The sequence below is a fragment of the Lygodium microphyllum genome, chromosome 21, assembly GCF_053477565.2.
Source record: "Lygodium microphyllum isolate KBCC chromosome 21, Lygodium_microphyllum_v1.1.10, whole genome shotgun sequence".
In the NCBI taxonomy this organism is placed as follows: Eukaryota; Viridiplantae; Streptophyta; class Polypodiopsida; order Schizaeales; family Lygodiaceae; genus Lygodium; species Lygodium microphyllum.
Genome location: NC_141155.1, coordinates 78,656,923 through 78,672,386, shown reverse-complemented (window position 1 = coordinate 78,672,386; position 15,464 = coordinate 78,656,923). Strand labels below are relative to the sequence as shown.

At 39.0% G+C, this 15,464-nt stretch overlaps 1 protein-coding gene across 2 annotated transcripts; it reads left to right on the top strand.

Annotated features, from left to right (window-relative positions):
• Positions 1-6,243: 6,243 nt before the first annotated feature.
• Positions 6,244-11,273, top strand: LOC148018185 (ribose-phosphate pyrophosphokinase 4-like). Of its 2 annotated transcripts, none has more exons than XM_087661429.1 (8): positions 6,244-6,716; positions 6,985-7,300; positions 7,468-7,563; positions 8,760-8,828; positions 9,699-9,827; positions 9,978-10,071; positions 10,156-10,318; positions 10,527-11,273. In XM_087661429.1, exons 1-7 carry the CDS (start codon positions 6,283-6,285, stop codon positions 10,284-10,286), a joined length of 1,269 nt encoding a protein of 422 aa, XP_087517555.1. In that variant the 5' UTR covers positions 6,244-6,282; the 3' UTR covers positions 10,287-10,318; positions 10,527-11,273. The 2 variants fall into 2 exon arrangements, with proteins under 2 accessions (XP_087517555.1, XP_087517554.1); XM_087661428.1 differs by having other exon boundaries at positions 10,480-11,270.
• The last annotated feature ends 4,191 nt before the right edge of the window (positions 11,274-15,464 follow it).

Sequence of the window (15,464 nt, the reverse complement as noted above, 5' to 3'; positions counted from 1 at the left end):
TGGGGACATCTTGATTCCTCTGGGGAAGAGGATGTAATGTTCCTAGGATGGCCATCACCAAAAAAAAAAAGACAAGTCAAATCAAGGCAACCTTCATTAAAACTCAAACATTCTCTAATACATGCATGTACCCTTGAAGATGTGTGTGTGCATGAGTTTGTATATATAAGGGCATAGTGTATGCGAAAGGGGCCTTGTCAGAGGAGGTAAAACCTTAGTCATAATAATAAAAATAGATAATAGAGGTAGTAAAGCTAGAAGCTTTCTTTTATCCTTCATCACCTCACCAATTGAAACACTATCATATAGTTGAAAGGTGCTCTAGACATCACCACAAGCTGAACAAAGAGGAGGTGTTGATCAAAATGAGGCATGACTAGGGAAGAAGGTGAGTGGAAGAGGGAGCTTTAACCCCCCCCTCCCCCCCCCCAACATTAGTCACAACCATTCTTAGGCTTATCACCACGATGATAAGGAATACTACAAAAGTGACCTTGGCTAAATCATTGAGGTTGACTTGTCTGCTTCTTGATTACACACACACACACACACACACACACACACACACACACACACACACACACACACACACACACACACACACACACACACACACACACACACACACACACACACACACACACACACACACACACACACACACACACACACACACACACACACACACACACACACACACACACACACACACACACACACACACACACACACACACACACACACACACACACACACACACACACACACACACACACACACACACACACACACACACACACACACACACACACACACACACACACACACACACACACACACACACACACACACACACACACACACACACACACACACACACAGAGAGAGAGAGAGAGAGAGAGAGAGAGAGAACAATAGGTTGGAATATGCCTATATTACTTTATTGATTCACCTCTCCGGTATCTCCACACTTCTCATTAGTCATTTTCCCTCCAACTATGAAATTCCCATTACATGACCAATTAGATTCATTGTTTACCTCAATACCAACTCTTGTTAAATTACTATATCAAGCATACTTGCTCACACTTGGGGTTTGCTAATTCCCTACTTCAACCCCCATCTTCATCTACTTTCCACCCCCAATCCTATTGCTAGTAAGATTAAGTGAGAAATCCTACCTTGAAGTAACTAAAAATAACACAAAACTTTACCCCAACTCTAACTCTCCACCTCTATCATACTTTGAAGCCACTCCAAATCTACCTTGTCATAATCCAAAGCATCATTCCAATGCTCCATTCCTACACAAAATTATCCAAAATACTCTCTACCAAAGCCAAATAGTCATTAACCTTAGCCCAAGTCCTACCTCAAAGATCAAGTTGGTGTCAAAGCTAAGGAGCATTATGAAGGAGTGAAAAAAGAGTCAAAGAAGGACACAAAGATTCAAAATGGCACCCAAGAGGTGTCATGCTAGAGTGGTACAAGAGATTGCTAGAGCTAACAAGTCTCCATCTTCATCTATCCAAGCTTAGGTTCCCTTCATGTATTCTAACTTTAAACGTTCTTATTTACAGAATAATTATAGTAAAGACTACTATTTGAGTTGGAAACTCTTATAAACTTGATGATAATAGTTGGATAAATATAGGCTACCTAGTGGAGGGTTTTTCCTAAGGAGTACTCTTCTCCCATGATGGAGCTTAGTCCATGGACTGCATGGTTTATTGATTTCATCATGAAACAAGAGTAAAGAATAGTTTATGGATGAACTAGCTTAGATGTACATTATTCATAGTATAGCAAAACTAAAAGCTAGAACTAGACTCACGGATTACAAGAAAAAATGAGTCAAGTTAAAGTCAAATTGTGAGACTTTCACATGCCTATCTTGAAAAGGGAATCTTTTTTTATCACTCCTAAATCTTAGGAAATGTGACTAGAAACCTTGAGCCTAATATAATTGGCTAAGGTCACCCTAACACTAAGATGGATAGTTTCCTCTACAGAGGAGTTGAATAATACTAGATGGAACCCTGGATCTGAGAAGGGATCCTAAGTTAGGAAGGCAAGGGTTAGAACAATTATGAATAATGAAGGAACCTTCCTAAAACTCTATCTTGGAAAGCCTTACAAAGGGGAACAAAGGACCCTGGGAAAATTTTCTTGAATAGACCTTGAAGGGGAACAAAAATAAATTGGATAGATCCTAGCTAATCAAAATGGGCTAAAACTATACTATAAAAAAAGCTAAACCTTAGGACAAAAACTTTTAAGTATTGGACCCCACTAGAAGAAGAGAAGGACCAAGTCTAAATACCCATAATAGACTCCAAGATTTATTCCCTTTTTTCCAAAGGGACAACTTGAGGTTATCTTGAGTTCATGACTACCTTAAAGGCTGCAACAAACCTTGTGCTAGAGGGTTAACCATCTCAGTGGATTCAAGTACGGATTTGCACTTGAAAGGATTGTATGATGTAGTGAAAACTATTTAGCCTCATTGTATGTTTTCTTAAAAGAGATATTGTATCTACATGGGTGGATATGAGGGACCTGATTGACTTCCCCCAAAGATAGCCATTTGGGTCCCTCAGTGGGAGCTGATATCCGCTCTAGATGTTAGGACTAGTACTACCGGATATTAGAGGTCTCTCTATAGGGAATAAGGTTGACTAAGACATGTCAAGGAGCTAAGGGTCTTTGGCTGTTAATCCTGGGCATGTTGGGATTAGGTTAACTCCCTATGAGCATGGGATAGATCTCTCGAAAGTCTGTAATGCTAGTTGAGGGCATGATTGGCGGTTGCTTGTGGGTAAAGTTTGACTTTCAAGACTATGATGGATTAAATAAGCTATGGTTGTATAAACTTTTTTTATGTAAAAATCATGTTGGTCAAAATGAATGCTTTACTTCTTTTTGTGTTTGTATCTAACATTACATGAAGGAACATGCACTAATAGGTTAATTAAGGAGGTTGTCTTTATGTGTTCAATATAAACATGGTAGGATTTTATTAGCCAACTAAAGAATGTGTTCAAAGGAAGTGGGTGGGTAAATCCCTTATAGGTTCATCATACAACAAGGTGGTCTCAGTTAGCCAATAGGCTTCTTCAAAAGAAACGTTAGATTAGGTCCTTAGGAAGAACCCCATCCCAGAGCATCATCATAGTACCTTGACTTAGTGTTGTTTCAAGGGGCTAGGGCTAGACTTTTACCCTATGGATAGAGGGGTTCAAATGTCTAGCTCCCCCTTGTTTTTGATCCTCATTCCTCAATGAACCAAGTGTACTTATACCTAGTCCATTTCTACTTGGATATTTGCACAAGGAGCTACCCTTATCCCACACTAGAAATTTTGATAGAAGACTTAAAGTTAGTTAAAACCTTCAAGTCAATCCTTGTGGGAATGAGAGGCAAAGCTTCTCTTGCAAGGTAGACTCAAATGACACTAGGTAGTAAAGCCTAGTTATTCCATGAGAGTTCCAAATGTTGCTACCTAGATACGTCTCTTGATGGACTACTAAAACGTGCCATTAGGGTTGCACTAGGTAGGCACATTACAAAGCTTGAGAAGATGAAATAGACTTGGTATTATTTCCAATGATTTAAAAAATAAGTATCTTGCATCTTATATACCTAAGACAATGTGGCTAGTGTATCTCAATTATCATCAAAATACATGCCTTTTCCCCTTTGTTACATTTCTTTACATCCATGGAGAAAGTTTTGTTTGACTTTGGACTACCATTAGAGTGAATGTGCATCCCTTCAAAGTGACTTATGTCTCTTAGGAGTGTGTTTGATCTCTTCATGTTAAGAACACAAAGCAAGACCCTTGGAAAGATATTGTAAAAGCTTTTATCTAGGTGGGGATTTGTCATGGCAATATATAGGTTGAGGTGGCATGTTCTAAATGCTACTCAACCTCTTCAATGTCCAATGTAGAATTACTATTGTGCTTGATTGCTTCATGGAAGGGCTCATTGTCTTTTACATGGCATCACCATTGATGTCTACATAGTATGCTAGTAAATCTTATATAAAGTGTTGGTTGTCTCTAGACATATGATTGTTGCATTGGCCAAATAATTATTGGTCAAGAAAGAAGCTAAACTAAATGGTCAAGTTGGGTTTAAAGATGGTGGGAGATTAGACTATCCCTTGATACTCAAAGTCTTTATTCATTTCATTTTCTTCGAATACTTTTTCCTTAGTTTGAGGACATCGTGCCTTGGAAAGTTGAGGGTCTCTCAAATGTGAAATACTATAATACAGTTGAGGACAAAAGATGAGTCATAAAAGAGGCTAATAGTGTGTGGCCACGTAGAGAAGGATGCACAAAATGGTGGGAGAGTTTGTTTTAGTTATAGAAATCACAAATCTTTGAGGAGGGGTAGTGTTTTTGGTTAGAGAGTCCTCATTGGAGGCCTTATTATGGGTGCCCTTGTGTCTTTTGTACCACGTGTGGAGATTGCACCTTATCCTTTTTATTCTTGACTGTTGGATAAATAGACATAGGGTTTCATTTCTAGTGACTAAACTTGAATGATGACTAGTTATGCATAGGTCTTGGAAGATTGCCTCAATTTGACACATAACATTTTCACTTGTTTCAATTTCTTGTGTTGGATTAGGATTTATCAAATTTTTGTACTAGGACTAATATTGATAGGTTTTTCCAACTTGTCATGTTGTTACTCTATGACTTGTTCATAGGAGTTTTGTCACACAATTGTACATAATGGTGCTTCCAAAGTTGAGGATGGAGCTTTGGCAAGTTCCTTGTTTTGGCAAGTAGCTAGAGTGCCTTCTTAACTATGTTTGTTGCTTTTGCATTCTAGGGTAGATAGCCACTTATACATCTAATTGTTTATGAGGAGGTATGCTAGACTTTCATTGGAGAACTTGCATGTAAGAGAGAATTTACATTGGGAGCACATGCCTACTTGAAGTATGTCGGATTAAACCATGATTATGGGCACATGCTTGGATAGGCTTTTATGTTGTCCGAGATCAATGTGTAGAAGACATATTAGATGCTTATGCTTATTGGACCTTGCCTGACTACGTGTGATGAGGAGGCTTGAGTTGCTACCACATCAATCTTTTTCTGTCGCAAGCCTAGTTTGGGAGAACCATCCCCCCCCCAACCCAACACACACACACACACACAGAGCAATTATATCAATGTCGAAACCTATGAGACCAAAATGGTAATTACAATGGATCCACAATAAGTCTTATCGAGGATAAAATAAATAAACAACTAGAAAGAAGACTCATATAAGAGCTCCTTACTATTCCATTATTTAAGATAGCTAGCATAGGGTTACTATGGGGCGATCTTAGTGTATCCAATATGAAATCTCTTGAGGTGCACCTCTTTGAGAATGTTCAATGATGGCATGTATCCTCATGTAATCTCATGGGCAATGTGTAGTGCTAGGAGGTGTGCCTACTAGCTCTACACAACTTTGAGGCTTTGTAAATGTTCACATTAGATGTTCCTATACTCAATGGGACTAATGGTGAAGGCTCTACCCCACACACCAACTCGCCTACCCCCTTGCAAAAGATTGTAATTGGTCTTCACTAGTCACTTCCCTACTTGCTCACAATGCTAAATGTCCTAGTGTTTTCTACACCACGAGTGATGGGTCATCATTCCGAAGTCACATGCTTTCTTTCAACCTCAAACTTTTAAGTTGTTTAGGATGCCAGTTCAGGAAGAACAAAGAGATATTGATGATCCACATCAATGATGTAATTTAGATTTATGTAATGATGGCACTTCTAGATTGTATTGATATTTGTTGAAAACCTTTTGATGAAAAAAGATTGGGAGATTGAACTATGTGATACCATCTAAAAAAGAGTTATAGATGTCGGCATACTGTAAGCTTGTAGGTATAAAAATGCTTTTTGATTTGCCCTCAAAAGGCTTCTAACAGAGGCCTAAAAGGGCCTCTAAGAAGGTGCACAGATTTTCTGCTCATAATACTATCCACTTATTAGTTAAAAAAAAGAAGAAGAGATGCAAAGGTTGAGAAGTACATGATGACTAAAGTCTAAAGCCTTTGGAAGACCCTTAATAAGGACAGAAGAAAGGGGGCAGATGGGAATGTGGGAGTGCAGGGTAATTATTGGAAACTTTCATCAAAGGGATAACAAATAAAAGAAAATGACAAAGCAATATAGAATATATAAAAATAAAAAATAGGAGTTAAAAAAAGAAGGACTGTGTGTGATTCTAACAGAGGGAATGTGGGAAAATCTATGGCAGCGGTGCCGACGGCTGCTTCCTCCATCGCCCTTCCTTCCTCTTCTCCTCCTCACCATCGTCTCCAAAAACAACAGCAGCCCCTTCGCTGCCCAAGACTTTCTCCCCCACCTTCAGCCCCCTCCCCTCCCCTCGCCATACTCGCCGCCATGGGAGACCCCCGCCTGCAGTCCATCCAGGCCGCCTCCGCCTCCGCCAGCCCCTCCATGATCACCATCGATGCCTCCAAGGATACTGCCTCCTACGCCAAAATCCCCACCTTCCCCCTCTCCGCCTCGCCTTCCCTCGCCAACCATGCCGTCGCCTGCCGCCTGCTGGACAAGTCTCATAAGAAGAGCGTCTGCCTTTTCTACTGCAGCGAAACTGAGGACCTCGCTCGCCGCATTGCTGCGGAATCGGACACCATAGAGCTCAAGACTATCAAGTGGGGGTAAGCAAGTTTGGTCGTCCTGGTGGAGGCACTCGTCTAGGTCTTGAAAGATGTTTCTTCTCTGCTTTCATGCTACTGTAAGAAGGCTTCATTCTCTACCAATCTGAATCGGTAAAGCTTCATGCTCTAGAAGCATGCTAGAAACAAGCTATAAGTTCACAATCCGAAGTTCTTGAATTTGTCATTCGAACCTCAAAATGAGTATAAAATACCCACTCATTTTTAGGCAGAGTCAAGGTCTTGCTAAGTCTCCTGTTTTCTGTTGCAGGACCTTTGCTGATGGATTTCCAAACCTCTTTGTCCCCAATGCCCATGGGATTAGAAGTCAGCATGTTGCATTTTTGGCATCCTTCAGCTCCCCAGGAATGATATTTGAGCAGCTCTCCATCATCTATGCACTACCACGGATGTTTGTGTCATCCTTCACAGTGGTCCTTCCTTTCTTTCCCACAGGAACATTTGAGCGCATGGAGGATGAAGGCGATATAGCTACTGCATTTACTTTGGCTAGGATTCTGTCGAACATCCCCATATCTAGGGGTGGTCCAACAAGTCTTGTGATTTTCGACATTCATGCGTTACAAGTAAGTGCTCTTAGTATAATTGTTTAAAGGATTTTTCTTTTAGACTGTATAGGGGGACTGGATTGCTTGTAGGTTATTTCATGTACTATTTTCAATAGCTGTTTCATTATTACACTGAATGTTTATTTGGCTATTAGGAGACGAGCTGACCAAGTCCTTTTGGGCAGGAGAGGTTTTATTTTGGCGATAATGTTCTACCATGTTTCGAAAGCGGGATTCCCCTTTTAAAGCATCGTCTCCATCTGCTGCCAGATTCCACAAATGTATGTTCAAGATTGGAATGTTATATGTAGTTGTATGTTGGTAGCAGCACGCATTTTCCTTTGACAATCAACTTCCTGGAAGCTACATGGAGTGCCTTTGAAACAGTCGGGACATTTCAATGAGAACATCCGAAATGCTTGCTCTACTGGTTTTGTTTGTGAGGGCAAGAAATGATCTCAGTTTGATGTCTTAGATGAAGTGTTTGCATTATGCAGGATTAGCTTCGAACACTGAAATATTGTTGACTGTTGAAATCTGCTGTATTTGTACATAAGATGTTTGCAATGGGCCTGATTCTTTATTGCATGTCTTCAAGAGATTTCAAGATTCCCTACAATCATCTTGTGTCAATAACTGTTTTGTGATTTTGTCATTAGAAGAAGAGCATTTTATTTTGGGATGCATGCGTATTTGAGTAATTTTGGAACTTGTGTGGTAAATTGGCATATGGTTATGTGCTGGTGAACATCGAGCTGAGCTCGGAGCCAATACTCGTAGATCAAAACAGTAAGTTGGAGCTGGCTACACATTCAGGTTAAGCCACATCATAAGCACCTTTCATAGATGGTAGGTAGCAAGAGAGTGCCCTAAAGGCCATTGGGAATGGGAAAAGGCTGCTGAAGTACACACTCTTTAGGTGACCTTTTATTGGAATAACTCCCTGAAGGCCATTGGGAATGGGAAAAGGCTGCTGAAGTCCAGGAGTTATCTGTGTCAAGGTTGGAATTCCAGCAGTCCACACATTCACTCAGATATGTGCAAATATCATCCTTCAGGGCTGGCCAATGTGATTATGTTGTATGCTTCTCCTAAGTGGGCCTTGATCCCAACAACTTCCAATACAGGTATCAAGTTAGGTGGTAAGGGTCTGTCTTAACTACTTAATTTAAGATGCTCACAAAACATCAGCCAACCATCTAAATGGGGCACTCACATAGGCACCTGCAAAATCAGGAGAATAATTTGTTAATAATTTGTAGGAAAACTCATTGGAATCAACTGAGACTGTATAGCTCATTAGAATTGTTTTGACTAACCCTTTTCTTTTGGTGTTAAAAATGATGATGTGCAGAGTTTGTGACCCAAGTCCAGTGTACATCATTGACATTCCAGGATTTCTGCTTTGGAGCTCATATGAGCTATGTTCTAGCTAGTGAATGAGATGTTAAACTGTCAGTTTGCCAGATGTTTGCAGGTTAGCATTGCGTTTCCAGATGAAGGTGCCTGGAAAAGATTCCATAACCACTTGCAGCACTTTCCCATGGTAACAATTGATTTCTTGTTATCACACTTCTTTAGAAGAAAAATATATTCTTTGCCTCTGTTGGTACTTGTTGATGAACAAGATCGATGAATACATCTGCATAATATGTGTAAATCCTTTAGTTTGTTCACAACACTAGTTTCGCCACTTTAGGATTTTATGTATGCTGGGATTCCCAGGATATGCTGATTAGCCCTTAATACTCTGTAAATTATTTCAAGAACAGCCCCTACCAAAACCGTTTGTATAGCTGGCTAGCCAAGTAGCAATAAGGAGGTAGCATTGCATGTCTCATTCATGAATGGTGTGTCTCTGGAAGATGTGTGAGATCAAAAACTAGTCAGTTGTTGGTTGACAAGCTACATGAATTCCATTAGTTGCTCTGGTCGATTGGATGAGGTGCGCCCTCTTTAGAAATACTCGGATCTGATGATGGCTTGTTAATATTTTGCACGGAAGCATTGGCTTTGGACCAGCTCTTCATTGAGCTCCATGGACTCACAGAGGAGACATGGGGTTGAACATTCATGTGGCAGATAAAGACAGGTGCAAAGGGCCAAGAAATTGGCCAGTCCCAAGTTATCCCATTTCTAAGGTGTGGGCCTGTGCCTGTAACTATGTCATAATACCGCTGTGCCTTGGACAGGTGCAATCTTCTTTCAGGTCCATAATTCTAGAATTCAGGTTTGATACTGAATTGAAACCTGGAAACCTCATCTGGTCACCATTAATGGAAAAGTACCATCAAGTTTTTCACGAAAGTGGTTTCATTGAATTAATGTGGGCTATTTAGCTTTCTTCAAAATTCAGTAACCTACAAATGAGCATCTAGTCCTACATCTGATAACCACTGTGAACTCTCTGGCACAGATAATATGTACAAAGGTGCGTGAAGGTGATAAGCGAATTGTCCGTCTAAAAGAGGGAGAAGCTACCGGGCAGCATGTAGTGATCGTGGATGATCTTGTTCAGTCTGGGGGAACATTGTTAGAGTGCCAGGTGTGAATGGTAGTAAAAGTCATGTCTTAAAGGAAAGCTGTTGGGATTTATTTCTGATCTGTTACTGTTAGTTGACTGAACTTCTGATTTTCAGCTGTCTTGTGGTTGATTTTCATGGAGTTCCCGTAAGTAACACATATTGGTGTGCAGAAAGTTTTACTGGCCCATGGAGCAGCAAAAGTTAGTGCGTATGCCACACATGGTGTTTTTCCTAATAGGTCGTGGGAAAAGTTTCTCTGCAAAGGTGAGATGAATGATACTTAAGGTGTTAACTCTCAATTTGAATGTTCCTGGTGTTCAATGAATTTTGTTTTTTAATTTGTGACAGAGGGCGAGCAAGGCTTCAACTATTTCTGGATTACAGATTCTTGTCCACTAACAGTTAAAGAGGTTATGGGAAAAGCTCCCTTTGAAGTTCTTAGCTTGGCTGGCTCCATAGCAGCTGCACTACACATCTGAGGCCATAAGTTCAAAATGAGAAGGCAGTAAAGGTGCTTGCTATCAGCTGATTCTTGAAGATTTACATAACTTTAGCTCAGTAAATTCCTGCAAATGGGAGGTGAATGGACAGCTTAGGAAGCGCATAAATGCATGTCAAGTTGGCACAGCACTAACAATTAATGATGCATATCATGTATATGTTTGGTTACAGGACTTGGGAGGGTCTTTTACACTGGTTATTGGTCCATTTTTGGCCAGGGCAGTGCTTAAATTCTGTGCGAGGTGTCTCTACTGCCTAGAGTCTGAATGGTTTATCAATGATCAGTATGTGCTTAAATGTGCAAGGTCCATTCAAGCAGTTCCTGCAGCTTTACTGCTTCTTTATACTTCGCCCTTGGGCATTCTTGAGACTGGAGTCAAGAAGGTGCTTTTGTTCCTTTGTTCTTTCAAGGGGATCTGAAGCTTTTATAGTCAGAGAAGCTAATGCAGAAGGGTTACAGGGTGTATAAAGCTCAGCTTATGTCACAAGTATAAGATCACCAGGGTGCCTATAGCTATGTGAGTTGGTTTTGTGTACTTTGCCAGGTAATTGTAAACAGATCACTCCTACGAGGAGCTTGCAAGCCAGAATAAGTCAATATGAATCTTTCAGTAAAACTTATGAAAAAAAAAACTATAATAGATTGACATTTTCTGCAGGAGAGTGGAGGGGGGTGGAGATTACAGAGAGAGAGAGAGAGAGAGAGAGAGAGTAAAGCATAATGATATTACAACATTTGTTCTTTAGCCCCCAATGCCAATAAGTACCATTTACTGGTCACTCATAATATATACGAGTGTTCCTTAGAAGTAAATGCCTTTGTGGATGCGGTGCGTAGGGGTTTGAACTCATGCACCCCTATAACTCTGCACACCGACACCACACTGTCATGACCCCATTGGCTATACTAGTGTTCTTTGTGCTCTTCATGCCAAGGAATGTTGGGCTGCTTCGTGATAACGTCATGCTATGCTATTAAACAATTTTAAGGTGTGAAGCTCACTTCCTCTCCGCTTCTGATCACTATTGGAGTTTAGGGATGTCACAAATCTTGCTGTCCAATCTCTCTTGGTGTATATTTTTATGTGGTTTGTGATTGTGATAATTAACCTTTGTTCTGGAGAGTGTGCGTGTGCGTATGTGTGCTATGTGGAGTGCGATCTTTTCTTTTCTCTTCCCTTCTCTCTCATCTCCTACTCTTCCATCTCTTTCTTTCTCTCCCCCCTTTTTAATTCTCTTTGTTTCCTTACATTGGCTCTCTCTCTATTGTTTTGTTGCTTTTTTTCCTCTCATTCTCATTGTGCTATGTGGAGTGTGATCTCTTCTTTTCTATCTTCCCTTCTCTCTTGTCTCTTCTTCCTTCTCTCATTCCTCTCTCTTTCTACCCCCTTTTTCTTGTTCTTTCTTTTATTTTTCTTTCATTGGCTCTCTGTCACTCTCTCTCTTATTGCTTTGTTTCTTTTTTCCCTCTCATCTGCATTTGTACAAGCCAACTTGAAAAGTTTTGTTAATTGATGGCATTCATCAAGAGGTTAAGGCTATTATAGAGACTTCAAGGTGTAGATTGTAGAAGTACATGTTGAAACATATTGTGTAAGTGGTTGGGTGATTGAAGTGTACGTGTTGTAATTCAAGTGCACTTGTCTTTGAGTAGATAAGACTTTGCATCAATGTTGTTTATTACAGTTGTGGTTTTCTTTGGTCTTGTTGTGAATCTCAATCTCTCTCTCTCTCTCTCTCTCTCTCTCTCTCTCTCTCTCTCTCTCTCTCAATTTTATATCTTGCTCTTTATGTTTTTGTTATGTAGCTATTTTCACCCCCCCCCCCCCCCCCCCTTTCTTTGTTCCTTCTCTTTGTCTATTTTTTATATCTCTTCAATCTTTATATACATTTTTAAAATACAAATAAAAAAGTATGCTTGCATTTAATCATCTCTTTAATGTCTTGGCATAGCTCCCATATGCCTCTCTTTTCTTTGATGTGTTGTCACACTTGCTCCATCGTGATGGGAGTGCTCTCTTGGTCTCCACTTTGCAACTCTTCTTTGTTGGGTGATTCTCCTTTTGATTGTAGGTAGAGTGGTGTGTTGGAGAGAGAGAGAGAGAGAGAGAGAGAGAGAGAGAGAGAGAGAGAGAGAGAGAGAGATTCTCAAAAACATTAGAGACTTCGAGAAAAGAGCTCTCTCTCTCTCTCTCTCTCTCTCTACCCCCTTTTGCTGGTCTTGTCTCACACACACACACACACACACACACACACACACACACACACACACACTCTCTCTCTCTCTCTCTCTCTCTCTCTCTCTCTCTCTCTCTCAATCATCCTTTCTTTTATCTCTATCTCTTATTCCTCTTTTCTCATTTGCTCTCTTTGTCCTTTTTTTAATCTATTTTTTAAAAAATCTCTTACATGTGCGCGTATGTGCATGTAAGCGTAGGATGCTCTTACACACTTGTCTCTCTCTCTCTACTTATATGTATAGCTCTATCTTTCTCTTTATTATATTTCAATTTCTCTTTATCACATATGCTCACTCTAGTTTTTTTTTTTCTTGTGTGTGCGTCTCACATGCACTTCACCTTTGCTTCTTGTTGCTCGTTGTTTCACACACACACACACACACACACACACACACACACAGGTTTATTGATTAAAATTCTATAGACTTTAGAGTATCCTTTAGGTTGTTGAAGAGGCCTTCTAGAGGTTTGAATTTATAATTGCAATAATATAAGATATTAAAAAGTAGTGGGATTTTTTCTTCTTGAAATATCTATTCATTTTAACATGATAAAAATATTTGAAAGGGCAAGCTTGTTTTTTTTTTCGTTAGTATGTACTTTGTTACATATAACTATAATATGAATGCATGTGTTGTATTAATTATAAGCATATAGAAAATAAATATCTTATCTATAATCACTATCATGATTGAATATAGTTTTGCAGCATTGTGTTATATATCAAATTCTAAAGTACATGGTCTAAATATCATAAAAACAAATTAAAAATATATTGCATACAACTTACGTGTGCACATAAATGTAAAGTATGGTAGATGTGCATTTCAATTGTCAAATTATAGTATTTGATATTCATTGACACTATTGCAAGTTATATGCTTATTGTACATCTTTGATCTTTGAACAATTAATTGATTGAAAAGTGAAAACATTCATTGTGAGTAGATATGTTTTGGGAGAAAGCTATTGGTGGATAGTCTTTTAATATCCATAATGGATTATTGCTTAGCTCTTATGTATGTCATCATGACATCATCATACTAGTTGAGCAATTTGTGGAGTTATGAATGCAACATTGTATGGATAACTATTATTTGTATTTTGACTTTTACCTAAGGTAAAAACATTTCTTGCATTGCATTACTTTTACATAGAGATAATAGATATGTATGTTACATAGGTATGCTAATATTATTTGGATATCTTTGGAGTTTGTATTTAGGTATGAGTAGGATCATGTTCGTCATAGGATAAACTTGTTTAGATTTGAAGATGATGCTTTGTTGGTTCTTGTAATATTAGAATAGCATTTACTACATGTTTCCCCCTTCCAAAAGCTATGAAGTTCTAAAATCTAGAATGATAGTGTTTCACCATCTCTCTTTCATTTGGAAATGTAATAATTATTTTTCAAACAAGAGCAAATTGGACTTGTTTGCCTACCTATGTGAGAATGTGGTATAACATTAGCCATGGTTGTGCCTAAAGGTGAAAATCTTGGAACATCCTATAGGGCACATTGAGGTCACACACTTTTATAAACATAACTAGAATAGTGATGTGTGACAAACAATGGGTAATGTTGGTTGTACCTTCTTAATGAAGGTGTGGTTCATCCTAGTGTGCTTTACCTTTGTATGCAATATAGGTTTTTGTACCAATTGAATGGCACTTCAGTATCATAGTGCAATATATGGGCGCCTTTCTTGCAAACTAGTCGAGTAAGCCATATAGCTTCCTTGCATGCCTTAGTGGTTGCAACATACACATTCTTAGTGGCGGATAAAGCTATACGCGGTGCAATTTAGAGATTTAAGAGACTACACCACCTATGGAAGTAATGTTAAAACTTCTAGTAGACCTAGAGTTCCATACTCCATGCAAAATCAACATCTACATATCTAAGTATATATGAATCCTTTCCTTTGGAGCATATGCAAGTATACTTAGTGTCGAACAAGTATCTCATAATAATTTTTACTCTCTCTTAATGCTCTTGTTAGGATTAGCCATGTACCTACTAACCACTCCCATTGCATATGCAATGCTTAGACATGTGCTAATCATAGTATGCATGAGGCTACCAACTATGGATGCATAAGTAACCTTGGTCATATTGACATTTTGCTAATTTAACTTAGTGCTATCCTCTTGGGTAAGTTAAAAATATAGGACAATGAAGTACTAATAGCTTTTTTCCTCTCCATTTTGAAACACTCGAGTACTTTTCCAATGTGCTCCTTTCGAGATAGATAGAGAAGTCTATTTTCTTTGTCTCTCATGGTCCACATGCTAAGAATATGACATGTATTCTCTAAGTCCATGTCAAAGGTCTCATGCAACCTCTTCTTCAATGCATACATATCCATGATTAACTTTCTAACAATGAGTATATTGGCCAATTAAAATATAGGATGCATAAGGCTATCATCCCTAGTATTTTGCATATATAAGAAATAGTCACTCTTGGTCTTAGTATACCTTTGAATTCACACAAAGGCATCAAATATATGGTACCATTCCTTGGGAGCTTGCTTCAAACCATAGAGGCTTTTATAAAGCTTACATATCTCTTATTTCCTTGTCTTTTATAACAAACTCTCAGGTTGCTACACATAAATATACTCATGCAAATCTCCATGCAAGAAAGTCATCTTAACATCCATTTGAATCAACTCCATATCATTTTTGGCAACTAAGGCAAGTATACCATGAGAGGTCCTTGTCTTGACTACTTGTGAGAATATGTCATGAAATTCAATGTCCTTTTCTTGTTTGAGACTCATTTGCATGGTGTTGTATGCTTTCCTTTGGCAATGTGACTAGCTTTCATGTAGCACTTTTTTCTAATGAATTCATCTTTGATTATACAACCCTCATTCACTTGTGAATATTCTCCCTAGCCATAGCATC

Coding starts and splice junctions, on each gene's coding strand:
- LOC148018185 (XM_087661429.1), top strand. CDS start 6,283: ATGGCAGCGGTGCCGACGGCTGCTTCCTCCATCGCCCTTCCTTCCTCT. Junction 6,717..6,984: donor CTCAAGACTATCAAGTGGGG/GTAAGCAAGTTT, acceptor TTTCTGTTGCAG/GACCTTTGCTGATGGATTTC. Junction 8,829..9,698: donor ACTTGCAGCACTTTCCCATG/GTAACAATTGAT, acceptor TCTCTGGCACAG/ATAATATGTACAAAGGTGCG.